This window comes from Arachis hypogaea, chromosome 18 (genome assembly GCF_003086295.3).
Source record: "Arachis hypogaea cultivar Tifrunner chromosome 18, arahy.Tifrunner.gnm2.J5K5, whole genome shotgun sequence".
Taxonomy (NCBI): Eukaryota; Viridiplantae; Streptophyta; class Magnoliopsida; order Fabales; family Fabaceae; genus Arachis; species Arachis hypogaea.
In genome coordinates, this window is record NC_092053.1 from 129,398,760 (window position 1) to 129,413,910 (window position 15,151).

At 35.9% G+C, this 15,151-nt stretch overlaps 1 protein-coding gene across 3 annotated transcripts; it reads right to left on the reverse strand.

The window, feature by feature from the left end:
* Nucleotides 1-6,584: 6,584 nt before the first annotated feature.
* LOC112771075 (F-box/kelch-repeat protein At3g23880) lies at nt 6,585-10,483 on the reverse strand. 3 transcript variants are annotated; one of them, XM_025815665.3, is made up of 2 exons: nt 9,973-10,483; nt 6,585-8,337 (listed from the first exon to the last, which is right to left on the reverse strand). In XM_025815665.3, the coding sequence occupies exon 2, from the start codon at nt 8,227-8,229 to the stop codon at nt 6,913-6,915; it is 1,317 nt and encodes a 438-aa protein (XP_025671450.1). In that variant the 5' UTR covers nt 8,230-8,337; nt 9,973-10,483; the 3' UTR covers nt 6,585-6,912. The 3 variants fall into 3 exon arrangements, with proteins under 3 accessions (XP_025671450.1, XP_025671449.1, XP_072080621.1); XM_025815664.3 differs by having other exon boundaries at nt 6,585-8,392; XM_072224520.1 differs by having other exon boundaries at nt 6,585-8,829; nt 9,010-10,481.
* Between the last annotated feature and the right edge of the window lie 4,668 nt (nt 10,484-15,151).

Here is a 15,151-nt window from a genome sequence, read left to right on the forward strand (position 1 = left end):
TTAAAACACAAGTTTTGTTTGGACGCAGTTCTAATGTAAGTATTTATTTTAGGGACAATTTACTATAATAAATAAACTGGCATCCAATATTACTAGATTACACAAAATGCAAAATAAATACCAAAATGCATTTTTCTCATAATTTATGTAAACCGCGACAGGGGTCCTGCGGTTTACAAATACATGTAATCCGCTACAGGGGTGTCGCGGTTTACATTCTAGGCCAAAATTAACATAATCCGCAACAGGGGTATGGCAGTTTATGTGTGAATGACGAGTGTGCATAAACCGCGACATGAATCTAGCAGTTTATGCGTTAGTATAAATACCCTTTAGGGATCTCGCGGATTACATTTGTGGTGGTTGTAAGGTTTTTTAGAGAGATAATGAGAGGATTTCTAGAAAGAGGAAAAGAGAGAAAAGTGGGGTTGGTTAAGTTGAGATCGGGCCAGGACTATAGCGGAGGCACGCAGTCTTTACAAGCTCAACGGCGTTGCGCACGTTGCTGGCAGCATAAACGAAGAGGTTAGTTTGGTTATTTTTAGTTAATGTATTTCGTATAATATTTTTCTAATGTGATTTAGATATTTAAATTTAGATTAAGGTCTTGAATCGTTTATGCCTTTCATTGAATTTTGTGATTAGAAAACAGGAACTGTATGTTACCTGTTTAAACTTTAATATTTTGTTTTTAGTGTTAGATTACTTTAAATTAATGTTGGATTTTTTATATGTTTTGTTTCTTCTGTCACATGTTCCAGCCGACTAAGTGTATTTATAGTGTCCGGAGGCAGCAGAACATGCCTTTGCATGACAGGATCGTACCCTATCTGGAGAGGGCTGGTTTGTACCACCTGGCGAGGCTCAACGTCCGGTGGTTCTGGTTGGACGAGCCCATAGTCAGCGCTTTCATTGAGAGGTGGCGTCCTGAGACGCATACCTTTCATATGCCTTTTGGAGAGTACACTATCACACTGCAGGATGTAGCATACCAGCTGGGGCTGCCCATGGATGGTTTACCTATATCCGGGTGCCTAACAGATTTTGAAAAGCTTATGGAAGAAGGCAAACCGGCTTGGGAGTGGTTTCAGGAACTGTTTGGGGAGCTTCCACCACAAAATAAGGTAAAGCGATATACAGTCCACTTCACCTGGTTTCATGAGAGGTTCAGGGTGCTGCCGGATGATGCTACGGAGGAGATCGCACGCATATATGCACGGACTTTTATTATGATGCTACTTTCCACTCAGTTGTTCGGTGACAAGAGTGAAAATCGGGTTCATATACGGTGGTTGCCCTTTGTGGCGAGGCTTGATGATATGGGTAGTTATAGTTGGGGGTCGGCAGCGTTGGCTTGGCTATATCGTTGCATGTGTCGGGTGGCCAACAAAAACGTGACAAACATGGCAGGCCCCCTGCAGCTACTGCACTCATGGATTTTCTGGCGGTTTCCTAGCCTCAGGCCGCGGGGATACGACACCTATTCCTTCCCATTGGCATCCAGGTATACATATCTGTACAGTTGGACTTGAACTGTAACTTTTTTTTTTATTATGGTTCTACCTGTTAACTACGTCATTAGCAATTTATACATGTGTATAATATTGTGTTCGTTTAGGTGGGCCACCTACTTGCCAACATCCGATCACAAAGGAGGAGAGAGTTATCCAGTGTCGCCTAGCATTGGACCGCTTAGGTGATCGAGATGTAAGTTTATTCATTTAGTTTCCATTTTTATCTAGTAATTAACTATATATTTGTTAGTTAATGGACTAATAAATGTGTTCTGTCAACGTTTGTAGATTGTTTGGGAGCCTTATACTTCGCTCGACGTGATAGCTGTTGTTCATCCAGAGATTCTCACAGAGGAGCATAGTCGGTTATGGCGCGCATGTACTTGCTTGATATACTTCGCCGTCATTGAGTGACACCAGGTGGATAGGGTGCTGCCACAGCTGGGTGACGTTCAGCACGAGCCTGAGCCGGCCTCGAATATAGACTGGCTCCATGCCAAGGATGGGAGGGTGGGGACAGATGGTTCCCGAGCTACTATTAGGTATGGCACCTTAGTTGACAGAACAGGGTTGATGCTGTTCTGAGTATTTCCCGGGTGCCTGATCCCAGGCCGTCCGTAGACTTTCTGCGATGGTGGTACAAAGTGGTCCATAGGTTTCTGTCGCCAGATTCCTTGATTGCCGATCCTAGGATCGAGGGGATCAGTCAGGATGTTGTTCAGAGAGGGTCGTCACAGGTGCCTTCTAGGGTTCCGATGCCGGACATGCCTGATAACAGGCGCGTCGAGCAGCAACGACGCATTGGTACCCGGGCTACAGACCGGGAGTGGCGATGGCTGGATGACATGATTCAGGATGACAGATTTGGTGGCGACGGAGTCGGACATGCCGATCACCGTGTCCGGTGTGGCCGTCCTCAGTGTCAGGGTGGTACATCAGGGTCGCATCTAGTGTTCCTAGTGACAGACCCACTGAGCAGGCAGGGGAGGGGTCCCAGGAGGTTCCTCTTACACATGTTTCGAGTTCCCAGATATACCATGAGATCCATGGATAGATGTATGATGACTTGGCGAGCCCGACTTTCACGATGGATATGGACCACGAGGTCAGAAGTTCACAGTTCTATTCCGACTTTGCAGATCTCATCCGGAACGACGACCCTCCGCATTTTCAGCACCATACCCCATAGGATCAGGTGCCGGAAACTCAGCCCCAGATGGACGTTGCACAGGGGTATCGCTCAGATATGGAGGATATGCAGCGGTACCAGTCCCACATGTCCAGTCCCACATGTCTGATCCTCAGGGGTACCAGCCCCAGTTTCATGTAGACCTGAATGAGCCTGCTATCAGCCCGTATGACAGTTGGTTGGGCATGGGAGGGACGCCTCCATCTGCATTTGGCGTGGCATGCCCGTCGATCCTCGAGCACAGCAGCGCCAGAGGCCAGCCAGAGTGAGACCAACCGCTCGATGTGGTACAGGGTCGCATCTTTTAGGCGCATTTGGACATGACTCTCACGAGGAGGATGAGGACAGGTAGGAGCCGTAGCTGTTTATTTCATGTTTTCATTCATGATACCTATGTATGTCAGATTTGTCGTGTACTTTTGTATTGTATGACGGTACTTAGTTTATTTCCATGGACTTGTGTTTGTGTTATGTATGTTTTTGTTTACTATACACTTACTTTATTTTGTATTTATGCAAACTGCTCATTAACGCATAAACCGTTAGACCCCTATCACAGATTATGTTAATTTTGGCCTAGAACGTAAACTGTAATACTCCTATAGTGAATTACGTGTATTTATAAACCATGGAATCTCTGTCACGATTTACATAGATTATAAAAAAAAAATGCATTTTAATATCTATTTTACATTTTGTGTAATCTGATAATATTGTATCCCAGTTTATTTATTACAGTAACTCCTCATTTTAGCCTTAGCTTTAAGCTATTTTGCACATGAAACAAGAACGTTGATTTTGAGATGTACTACCATAATGCAATCTGCTTCTAAAATAGCTTATTTACTCAGATTTTGCTTCTAAAGTTATTTGACTTTAAATATAGATTTTAAATTTATATTTTCGTAATTTACTTATTATTACTTAAAATTTTTTTAATACATTAATACTTAAACAAATATTAAATAAGAATTAAAAAAATTATTAAACCATATTTATACTTATTGATAATCAAATTAATATTGAGAAGCAATGAATTAATAAATGTCAGGCCTAACCTCTGGAGGGAGTGGCATTCGTCACGTAAATAAGCACCACATCCTCTCAAAGCTAAATGTAACTTCATAGAAATCAAAATCGTTGCCATACATAAATGTAACAAGGAAAAAAGATTTGACGGAAGCAAACGGCTTTTCAATGAGAGTTTTTGAGGCCAATAACTTTTAGTATTTTTTGTCATTATTTGACCAACATAAATACTAAATTATCTTTAATAAATAAATTTTACTAATTTATATATGTAAATTCTGAAAAAGTGTAGATGCAAATCGTTTTATTTTATGTATACAAAATTTTAATAAATATAAATACAAATTTTATATTTTTTGTGCACAAAATATCTATAAATAAGGAAATAAATTATTACTAACTAAAAATAATAATATTTATTGACCATATGACACATGTAGCATTGCTCATTCAATATTCAATTCACAAAAGCAAAGATCCCTACCGGATTCTTTTTGTCAAGGTACATTTGAACCATGTGTTACAATAGAATAATGGGTTCAAATCATCAGAAGTCCTTAATCTCTTTTTAATAAAATGAAAAATTGAAGAAACATGTTGCTTCCCATGCTCCACACAAATCACAAAAGCAATTGAGAGAGACAAAAAATTAAAATCTAAACTGAGTAACCTTAGAAACAAATAGACAACAACAAAATCAAGTACAAAAGGGAATCAAAACAACATATAAAAAGCAGCTTCAAAACAAAATATAAATAAAAAAAGGCCTCACTAAAATCAACAAAAGCATGAACAACAAACTCTTGATTTTGATAATTTTGTAAAGGAAAAGTAGATGCGAGCCAAAAACTAAACAAAACCACATTAATTTATATTAATAATTAATTAATTTTAAATTTTTTAAATTCAAAATTTAAAATTTAATTAAAACCTAATTAAAACTATAAAAATCTTCCTTTTCTTTCTCATATTAACCTACTCACCTCCAACAATCACACACACAAATTCCTCTCTCTCTCTCTCTCAGATTCTCTCTGCCTCCTCACTGAAACTCACTCCTCTGTAACGGAGTATGTGCTGCAAGGTGCCGGTTATCATCTCGTTCAAATCTCTACCGCAGAGCCTATAGAACTTGCTGCCAGCACTGCAACTGTGTGCTCCCGGACACCGCCAGCAACCAAGAAAGAGATGCAGAAATTTAAATAAAAGAAAATAAAAAGTAATGCTAAATTTTTCTTTTTTTTGTTTCTGTTTTTTTTTTTAGCTGGACTAAACAAAAAAAGAAGTATAAGAGATGAAGGGAGGTGGACGGACAGAGGAGGGGAGGCTCTCGGTTGGAGTGGGGATTTGGTTTCAGATGTGGTTTTGAAAGGATGAACGGGTAGTTGAAGAGAAGGGTGTTGACTACAAATTACACACTTGATCTTAGTCAAAAGAAATTTTTAAATAATTACATAAATATAAAAAAATACATTTAATATGGAAAAAAGAAATATCTTAATATTTAACAAAAGAAATATCCAGTTATAATTTAAAAAAAATTATAAAATTTTAAAGAAATAGAGACATTCACATTTGTAATACAAAAAAATTCGAAAAATATATAAAAGAACATCCATTTAGTATGAAAAAGAAACATTCTGATACTTAGCAGAAGAAACATCTATATATATTAACTCGTAGAAATTTTGAATTCACCCAAACGTATTTGGCTGGTTTTTGGCTAATACCCTTTTGGTTCCTAGCATTACTCTTTTGTAAATAAAGCTCGACTCAGAAAAGAAAGAAAAAGAGAATCATATGTAAAAGATCAGTACACTAAACATTACATGAGACATCCTTGTATAATCTAAATTCTATACAATATAATTCGAATTACTACCTCACTCTACTGTCTCTACAGACATGAGAATACCATAATTAGGAAACTAGTGTTGAAACATAAATTTAAAGACAAAGGATGAATCTAACTACAAAACAGAACGTTGGAAATTGTTCTTAAAGTCCATGTATTTATTGTAGAAGCTTTAATTAAATCAAGTGCAATCTTATCTTCTTTTATTATTATTTTTATACAGCAACTCAGAATCTAACTATAACATAAGCACCTATAACTTGAAATGCAGTTTTGAACAAAGGAGAAATCGTGATCAGCATTCAATAGCCTCTATATAATGCTTCAAAATCTCATGAAACTTTCGCAACTTGAAGATGGTCATTAATTATTCTGATACACAGACCATTCTATAAAGTCTAAACAGCCTTGTCATCAATTTTGTATACATTACTTATATGAGTTTAAGAAGAATTGGGGGGTGGGGTAATATCTAAATTATCGAAGAAGAAATTGGAAAGCTAAAAAATGCTAATTGCATCAACAACAAATATGTAAACAATTTTATTTTTTAATGTCATAAAAAAATATCAAACAAGTATAGAATCTAAAAACAACTAATAAGCGGACTTAATAAATGTTGGAGGGACATGAGTGGAAAATAATAGACAAGTTTAAAAGGATGAAGACATAATACATTAATCTATTCCCTTCTTTTATTCCAAACAACAATCTTGAATACAATCAATGATAAACAATTTAACATAATGTGGTATTTTTATTCTAAAGCCTAAAAATCTTGAAAGCATGAGCATAACATTACCAACTATATATGAATCAATGATTTTACCAACTTGACCCAAGAGTTAGGAGAACCCAACAAAAATCTCATCACCTGAATATTGAGCTGAATGTCATTAAGTAAATTGAATTCCATAAGTTTCCTTATAAATTGATTGAAACAAGATTGCAGAAACAATATGCTGGTACAATAGCATATTCATATGGGCAGCAGAAATTAATGTCATAATAGTAGTATTTCAATTCAGTATGAATAAATAAAATTAATGTGATAATAGATTTATTATCGAAAATCATAAGGTGCAACTGTATACTAATTTTTTTACCTAATCAATGATTTACAAGAAGAAATAACGATACCAAGAGCAAATACAATTTCTTATGAATTATTTGACAAGAATATGAAGAAGATCAAATGAATTATCATAAAGCCGTAAATTCCAATTGAAACAAGAACATAATACTGAGATAAATAAATTCGATAACATTAATAACAAAGTTGGTAGTGCTAGAAAGGCTTCACCAAGAGAAGGCGCAAACAGGCTTTAAGAGTCAATAGGCTTGAGTTTGGGTTTGATGAAGCGCAGCAGCATTTTGGATGAGTTGCTTTGAAGACCATTTGGTGAAACTAAGCTGTCATGGTAGATACAAGCCATCCTATACCCGACACATTGAGAAAAAGCAGGATGGTTCCCCATGCCAGAGTTGTCAATCTCAGGAAAATCTACGCTCCCATCATTTAAGTTACACAAAACTATGCCGAAAAATGGACAAAATGCCAAAAGAACATCACTTTCCGAGATGTAAAGAGGTTGAAAACAACGACAAGGATCTGGATAAGTGAATTTTTCATAGACCGGAATCACTGCCAATTTAGTCCAAGATTGAGCATCTCCGTATTCCTTCATCTGCCACACAATCCACTCGTATGTACTCTTATGCCCGTAACAAAGAGAAAGGCAATTTCTCAAGACACATAAGTGAGTGCACCCCCTTGAAAAATAATAAGGATGATCTAAATCTATTTCACTATCAGGCAGAGAAAAATGACCATAAGTCTCTTTACCCAAATCAAAATAAAGAACCACGTAATTAACACACCAATTAAGAGTGCATAATCTGCTACTACCGAAAAATTCCCCTTCCCTATTAACATCCCAACTAGGATTGTCACTTGGGACACCAAATAGGGCTACTGGGATATCATCAATTTTTCTCCATGACGAAGTTGGCCCAAATGTATAAATTCTGGTACTAAACTCAAAATTAGATGGCCCTTCCGTCCTTATAGTTGCAAAAATTTTGTAACTGTCACTGAGATAATCGTAACCAAAGCCACAAAAGCGGACTTCGCCGCTGATTTCCGGTGATTCGAATGTGAATCCCGTACAGGGGTTCCACAAGATGGCATGCATGTATTTGTAGGCATGTTCATCAACCAAGCATAACAATCCATTGCAAGAACCAATGATTCCGTAGTAGCGTTGTTCCCTGAAGCAATCGACTTGAGTAGGCTCGGAAGGATTGTCCAAGATTGAGTGTACGGAGAGAAGTCCGATAGTACCGCATCTGACGTCATTTCTGTAAGCCCAAGTGCAATAAGCAATTCGTAGCGTAGTCAAAGTTGGATCAAGTAAGCATGAACGACGAAGGTGGTTACAGGTGAAAGGAGGGGAGGAAATTAGGTTTCTCCATGAAGTGCACACGCTCCTTAAGGAAGCAAGCGTCCTTGCCGGAAACCTCAGCAAGATTTCCATCATATTCTCATCCGAAACATCTGCCAGCTTCCGCGTTCTTGCCGTGGGGCAACTGACCAGTTCCGTCCCTGCCTTCGTCTCCGCATCATTATGGTCAGTCAGCATAGCTAGCTGCTGTTTCAGTTTGATTTTGGGTATTCTCTTATATTCTATTTATATTTAGGTTACATGTTTCAATATCATCATTAGCATCTCCATGGATCTTTGGCCCGGCTTCAATAATATAAGATAAAAATCATAAACGGCCCCTCCAATAATCTAATCAAATCTAAACAAAATAATATATTGATCAAAATCACAAGTTTTTATACTCGTGCAATACACGAAAATAAGACCAAATCAAATATATTTATAGGTCAAATTTTATAATACCGATATACTTAGTAGACAATAAATATATAATTAGACAAACATTAAAAGTGAACAAATTTACAGTAAGAATCATAGTTATCAGAAACGAACCGACAATCAACCTGATCATATGACCGGGTCACTGGGTCACTGGTTCAACTGGTGGGTCACTAATTCACCTAGTTGACCCGGTCCATAATTTAAAAAAATATAAATTATATAAATAAAATTAAAATTATGTATTAAAACTTAAAATGCAAGTCTGAACAAACATAATAATAATAATAAAATATTAATTCATTTTTTGAAAAAAACCCAAAATAGCCCCTGACAATTACCTCAAAAGACAACGAGGCCCTTGACAAAAAAAAATACCAACCCGGCCCCTGAGATTTACTTTTATGGGACTGATTAGCCCCTGTGCCAAAAAAAATCAATGTTTTTTTTGGCACAGAGGCTAATCAGTCCCAAAAAAACAAGATCAGGGGCCAGGTTGGGTGTTTTTTTTCTTAGGGGCCTCGTTGTCCTTTCGAGATAATTGTCAGGGACCGGATGGGATATTCACTCTTAATTTTTAGACATAACTAATGATGTAAAAAGAGATAATAAACTAGTTTCTAGTACAAAATACTTTCTCCATTTAAACAAACAAGAGCAAGCAAAAGATAACACAATCGATAAATAAAGTCCAAGTGATCTTAAAAATTAAAATCGACATCTATATCTTCATAGGATAAATTTGGAGCTTGATCAACATTTTCCTCATTTTGATTTGCATCTATATCTTCCATAAGAAACACGGCATTATGCATAACATCAGAAACAAAGAAAGAAGAGTTTGAAGAGAGAGGTACAAGAAACTAGTGAACTGAATTAACTTCATCTTATTCTTCCATCAATGAATCAATTCTACACACCTCTTAGAGGGATGCAAGAGCTTCATTTATAACAGAGTTGGAAAAGAGAAAGATCAGATATCAGAATAACAAACCCTGACTAACTGTACCAAACTGATTTTGTTATTGACCAACACTCTTATCTCTTATCCCTTAACATACACCAACAAAAGATTTAGCATTTTTTAAGCAACACAACAACAAGGTTCATTAACAAATTCAACTCAACTCAGTTATCCAGCAACAAATTCTACTTCCAGCAACAACCACATTTATGATATGTTCAACATCAAATTCAACTTACAGCTAACAACAAATTCTACTTCTAGAGTTCTAGCAACAAATTCAGCTATGATAACTATGATAACTTCCAGGCAGCATCAAAAACTTAACTATGATAACTTTCAGGCAGCAACAAAAAAACAAGAAAATTGAAACAGAAGGAACAGGGGAAACTCACCAACAAATTCAAGGTTCATGATAATCAATGACAAATTTCAGCAACACAATCAACACTTTCAGCAACAAATTATTTTGGCAACAAAATCAAAGTGCAGTGATGCAGCAACAAAATGGAAACACAAAGAACAGGGGAACTCACCAAATCGGGTTGCACGAAGGAAGCTGATGGCGAGGGAGAAGCTGACGGCAAGGCGAGAAGCAAGAAGACGACAACGAAGACCAGCCCACCGGGATCTGTTGCCTCTGCTACCGGCGACGAAGAGCGCAGGGAAGGGAGAGGTCGACACCAGGTGCGAGACAGAGACCGTTTGAAGCAAGAAGACGACCACCACCACCACCCAAGGGACCAGATCCGGTTCCGTCTGCTTCTGCCGCCGGCGAAGCGAGGGCAAGGGCACGGGACCGCGACGACGACCGAGGTGAGGGTACGAGGTGAGAGACTGAGAGAGCGACGAGGTGAGGCCGTGAGAAACTGAGAGTGACGACTGTCGAGGTGAGGGGAGAGACGAGAGAGTGACGAGGTGAGGGTGAGGGTGACGGGAAGAGGCGGAGAGAGCACAGAGACTGGCTGGGTTAGGGGGGTTCCACTCAGACTCTCAGATTTGGCATTTGGGCATTAGGGTTTCATCCAAAGGGAAAGTGGAGGGGGTGTCTGAAACGACACCGTTTCAGGTATTAGGAAAAAAAACACGAGCCGGACCGGGTTAAATTAACCGGCCAAATTATCGGTTTTATGAAAAACTCGCCTGGTTAAACCGGGTTCGACCGGATCCGTTACACTTCCGATTTTACAAGTGATTCGGCCCGATCAAGTGATTGAATAACCGAATTTTCAATCGAACCGACCGAATTAAACCGAATCTGATAATTATGATAAGAATTTATTAAAAATTTTGGCTTAATTCTTGATTTAATTTTAGAATTTTTTAATAGTATAATTTTAAATAAATCAACTAATTTTATAAAATCTTTATTAGATTAAATAATTTTATAATTTAAATCTTATATTATAATTTTATATTTTATGTATTTAATTTATTTTTTTGATATCACCTAAAAGAATCTCAATTTTCAAATTTAAAATTAGTTTTGAAATTTGAAACTAAAAAAAATTGAAATTTCAAATTATTAACAAATGTTTAAGTTGCATGCTCTTGAATGTATTTTGTATTTAATTTATTTAAATATATTTATTAATTTGATTGAGATAAATATTAAATTATTTAATAGTTTTTGGACCATATTAACTATGATTAATTGATTACATTAATTATTTGATTTGATTAAAATAAATAAATTTTTATTTTAATTTACATTGATTTTTCCATCTTATATATGTTGATTACTGATTTTTTAAAAGCAGTATAATTAATTATTTATTTAATTTAACTGAGATAAATATCAAATATTTAATATTTTATTTGACCAAATTAACTATACTAATTAATTATATTAATTATTTGATTTGACTAAAATAAATAAATATTTTTTAAATTTGTATTATTTTTTTTGCCTTGTGTATTTTGATTAATATTTTTAAAAGTGTTATAATTTTTACATGACATATATTTTTTATTTATTTAACTTATTTTATTAAACTAAATAATTATAATTAATTTATTATATTAATTATTTAATTTAAATTAATTTAAATATATGTTATTTGATTCAATTTTATTGTCACGATAATGTTTGAGTTATTGTTTACTAGAAATTTCTCTTCATTTCATTTTTTGATTAAAAAAATATTTTAATTAAATTTTAGATTTATATTAATTGTTTATATTTTTATTTTAATATCAAATCTAATATTTCTGTTAATATGTCCTTGCAATTTTAATGTCTAATAGTTATATTTTTACCATTAATTATGTAGTTGTGAATATTTTTTTAATTTATTAAAAAAGGCACAAATTCCTTCCTTTCTTTTTTATTTTACCTATTCTTATAATTTATAACTTATTTACTATAAAAAGTTATATATGCTAAAACAAAATTTCATTTTTTTATAAATTTATCTTTCATTTTATAATACTTTTTTTCTCCTAGAATGTATTATTTCTATTTTTTTATTTTTTATAAACTATAAAATATTATTTTTTGTTATTGTACTATCTTTTTTATATTTTTTATTTTGTTCCTATTATTTAAGTTGTTATAATTTTTTATTATAAATTTTATCATTTTTATTTCATACAAAGTTAATTTATCACAACTCTTCACATATTGAGTCTTCTCAATATTTAAATTATATTCTTTATGTACTTAATTTCTTTTCTGATTTAGGGGATACAATGGTAAAAAAACATAGATGAAAGCTATTGTACATCTCTTCTTCGTCCTTTTAACTTACTTCCCTTTTTGTACAGATCATGAACAATTATATATAATAGTGCTTATGCATAAAGGATAATTATAAATTGTATCCTATCTTCTTTTGGTAAAATTTTTATTATTTATCTTGATGAAATAGGAACAAAATATTGCAAACTATTTTGGACTAACAAGTCTATATTAGAGAAATAGACAGCACCATACAATTCATCTAAAATTTCATCAATAGTAGGAATCGAAAACTTATCTTTTACTGTAATAGAATTGAAAGCTCGATAGTCTACGCAGAAATACCACGCCCTTTATCCTTCTTTTTGACTAGCAGTACTGGACTAGAGAAAGCACTTGGATTATCGCGAATAATCCATGTACTTAGCATTTCTTCCACAAGCCTCTCCATTTCTTCTTTCTGAAAGTAGGGATAACGGTACGGTCGTATACTCACTGGTGCAGAGCCAGGAACTAGATGAATAGGGTGATCGATTTCGCATTACGGCGGCAATTTAGTGGGCTCTTCAAATACTTCTAAAAATTCAACAAGAATCCTTTGAACACTTTCATCTTCTACAGTAGCTTGTGGTGTGGAATCAGTGGTGGTAACATTTAAATGAAACATGAAGACAATAGCTTTGTTCTTATTTAGCTTCTTAAGCTTTCTGAAATTAAGACTAGCATCTTTCAACAGCCACTCACCTTGGAACATTACTCGTTTACCCATGATTTTAAATTTCATGAATAATTCCATGTAGTTGATCCTAATTGTCCTTAACCGCATCATCCAGTACGCCCCTAAGACAACGCCAATACCCCCTTTAAGTCTATTACATAAGTATCAACCGCAAAATTATATTCTTGAATCGTTAGTGCTAAGTTCTGGCTTATTGCTCCGCAATAGATGGAATCACCATTACCCACCATCACTTGTAGAGCAGGGGTTGGTCTGAGCGACAAATTCAACTTCCTAACCACAGACCCTTTCACAAAATTATGAGTACTTCCACCATCAACAAGGATCATCAATTGCCGATTAGAGTGGGTACCACGAACTCTGAGCGTTTCTGGATGAAACTCCCCTTCGAGTGCATTCAAGCTAATCTTGGGTGGTTGTTCATCTCCTTTCTTAGCGTCATTGAAATCAGACTTTGGTTTGATGACTACTGTTTGAGGCTATTGCATCAATTCTTGTAATTCCTCTTCCCCTACTAGGAGTTGCAATGACGACTTGCAGCGGTGACCAGGGGTATCCTTGTCGTCGCAGTAATAACAAAGTCCTTTTTTCTGGCATGCACGTATATCGGCACTGGTGAGTTTCTTGACCAGCGGTGGTTGTGCGAGTGAGGAAGAATGGTTTGACAAGGTGAGGGGGGAAAATGGGTTGAGGATGTGAGGGGGGAGTGATGGGTTTCTGAAGCTGGGAAACTAGGTGTAGGGTCCGGTTGGGTGCAAACCAATTCGGTGGCCCAAATGAGGAGTTTGGTTTACTGTCATTATTTTTTGTGAGGCCCAATGTTACTGCATGTTTCTGCTTATGTAGTTTGGCAAGAGAGACAGCTTGGATATAAGAATTGGCCTGGGCTAGCAGCAGCTCACACTTCAGGTGCTCTTGGAGCCCAGCTGTAAATAGGACCACAATTCACTCTTCACTCAGCCCTGTCACACTGTTGCTCAGTTCTTTAAATTGACACTGATACTCTTACACAGAACCAACCTGCTTCAATTCCTTGAGAGCTGTTCTTGGATAGAACACGTTTTTGCCAAAACGAACATTCAAAGCATCAAGGAATGAGTCCCAGGTATAAGTAATATTGTTGTTGACTCCCCAGCGGTAGCACGCATAGACTGCACCCACAAGTTGGCAGGATAATACCTGAATCCTTTATTCAATTGGAATGTTGAATATCTCCAAGTATTGTCTTTCCCAAAAAACCCAGTCCTTTACTCCATTTCCTTCGAACATGGGAAGGTTAGCCACCTTCAATTTCCATGGTCATTGCGGTTCTCCATTCAAATTCACAGACCACGATCTAGATCCTTCCACCACATCATCTCTTGCAAAACTGGGATCACCACTAGCTGCCTTGTGTTTTAGACCCTCACGGAGTAGCTTTTCAATAACACGTAGTGATGAATCCATCATTGTAAGCTGCTGTTGTGTCTCTGTTATCCGTTCGTTTACGTCCACTAAACCACGGCTCATTGTCGCTATGTCATGCTTATTGGAGAGTGTTAATTCTTCTAATCAAGTTCCTTCAGTCATTGATGCGAGGCGAATGTCGGTTTAAAAGTTCGCTAATTGAAAGAGTGGATTCATTATAAGTATAGCTCCAAACAAATAAACAACCCGAATCAAAGTTTAAACAAGAGTGTCACAAAATTACAAACAAATAACCGGGAGTATTAATTCCGGGTCGTTCTTCCTTGAACTAGCAATTAAGTGCACATCAATGGTTATGAATTCGGGGGTTTTCACGCATAAAAACGGAAATTAAAGAGACTAGAAGTTAAATGAGTCAACAACAATTAAATAGCAAAGAACTAGAATTAATAAGCAAGCAAAACAATTAACTAAGCAAGCATGAATGAAGAACAATGATTAGACTAAAACTATATTAAAAGACAATTAAATCAAACTATGAAAGGTTGAAGCAATAAACTAATGAAGATTGTAATTCAAATGTATAAATAGGGTCTTGACTAGGGATTGAGAGTTAAGGATTCATATCCTTGTCATAACCACAACCATGGCAATTGCAATGAGTTCATCCCACTTAGTTAACCCCTAATATAAACAATGGAGAAAGCCAATGCAAGTAGGCATAATTGGTCATAATCCACAAATTCTAGCCAACTTACTAATTAAGCTTAATAAAAGGCTAGCGTTAGTAGAAACAAGATCAACTAATAACCCAAAGCTACCATTCAATGTTGGACATTAATGACTCTAGGATCCTAGTTCCTCAATCCCTAATCCAAGAGATAAAAAT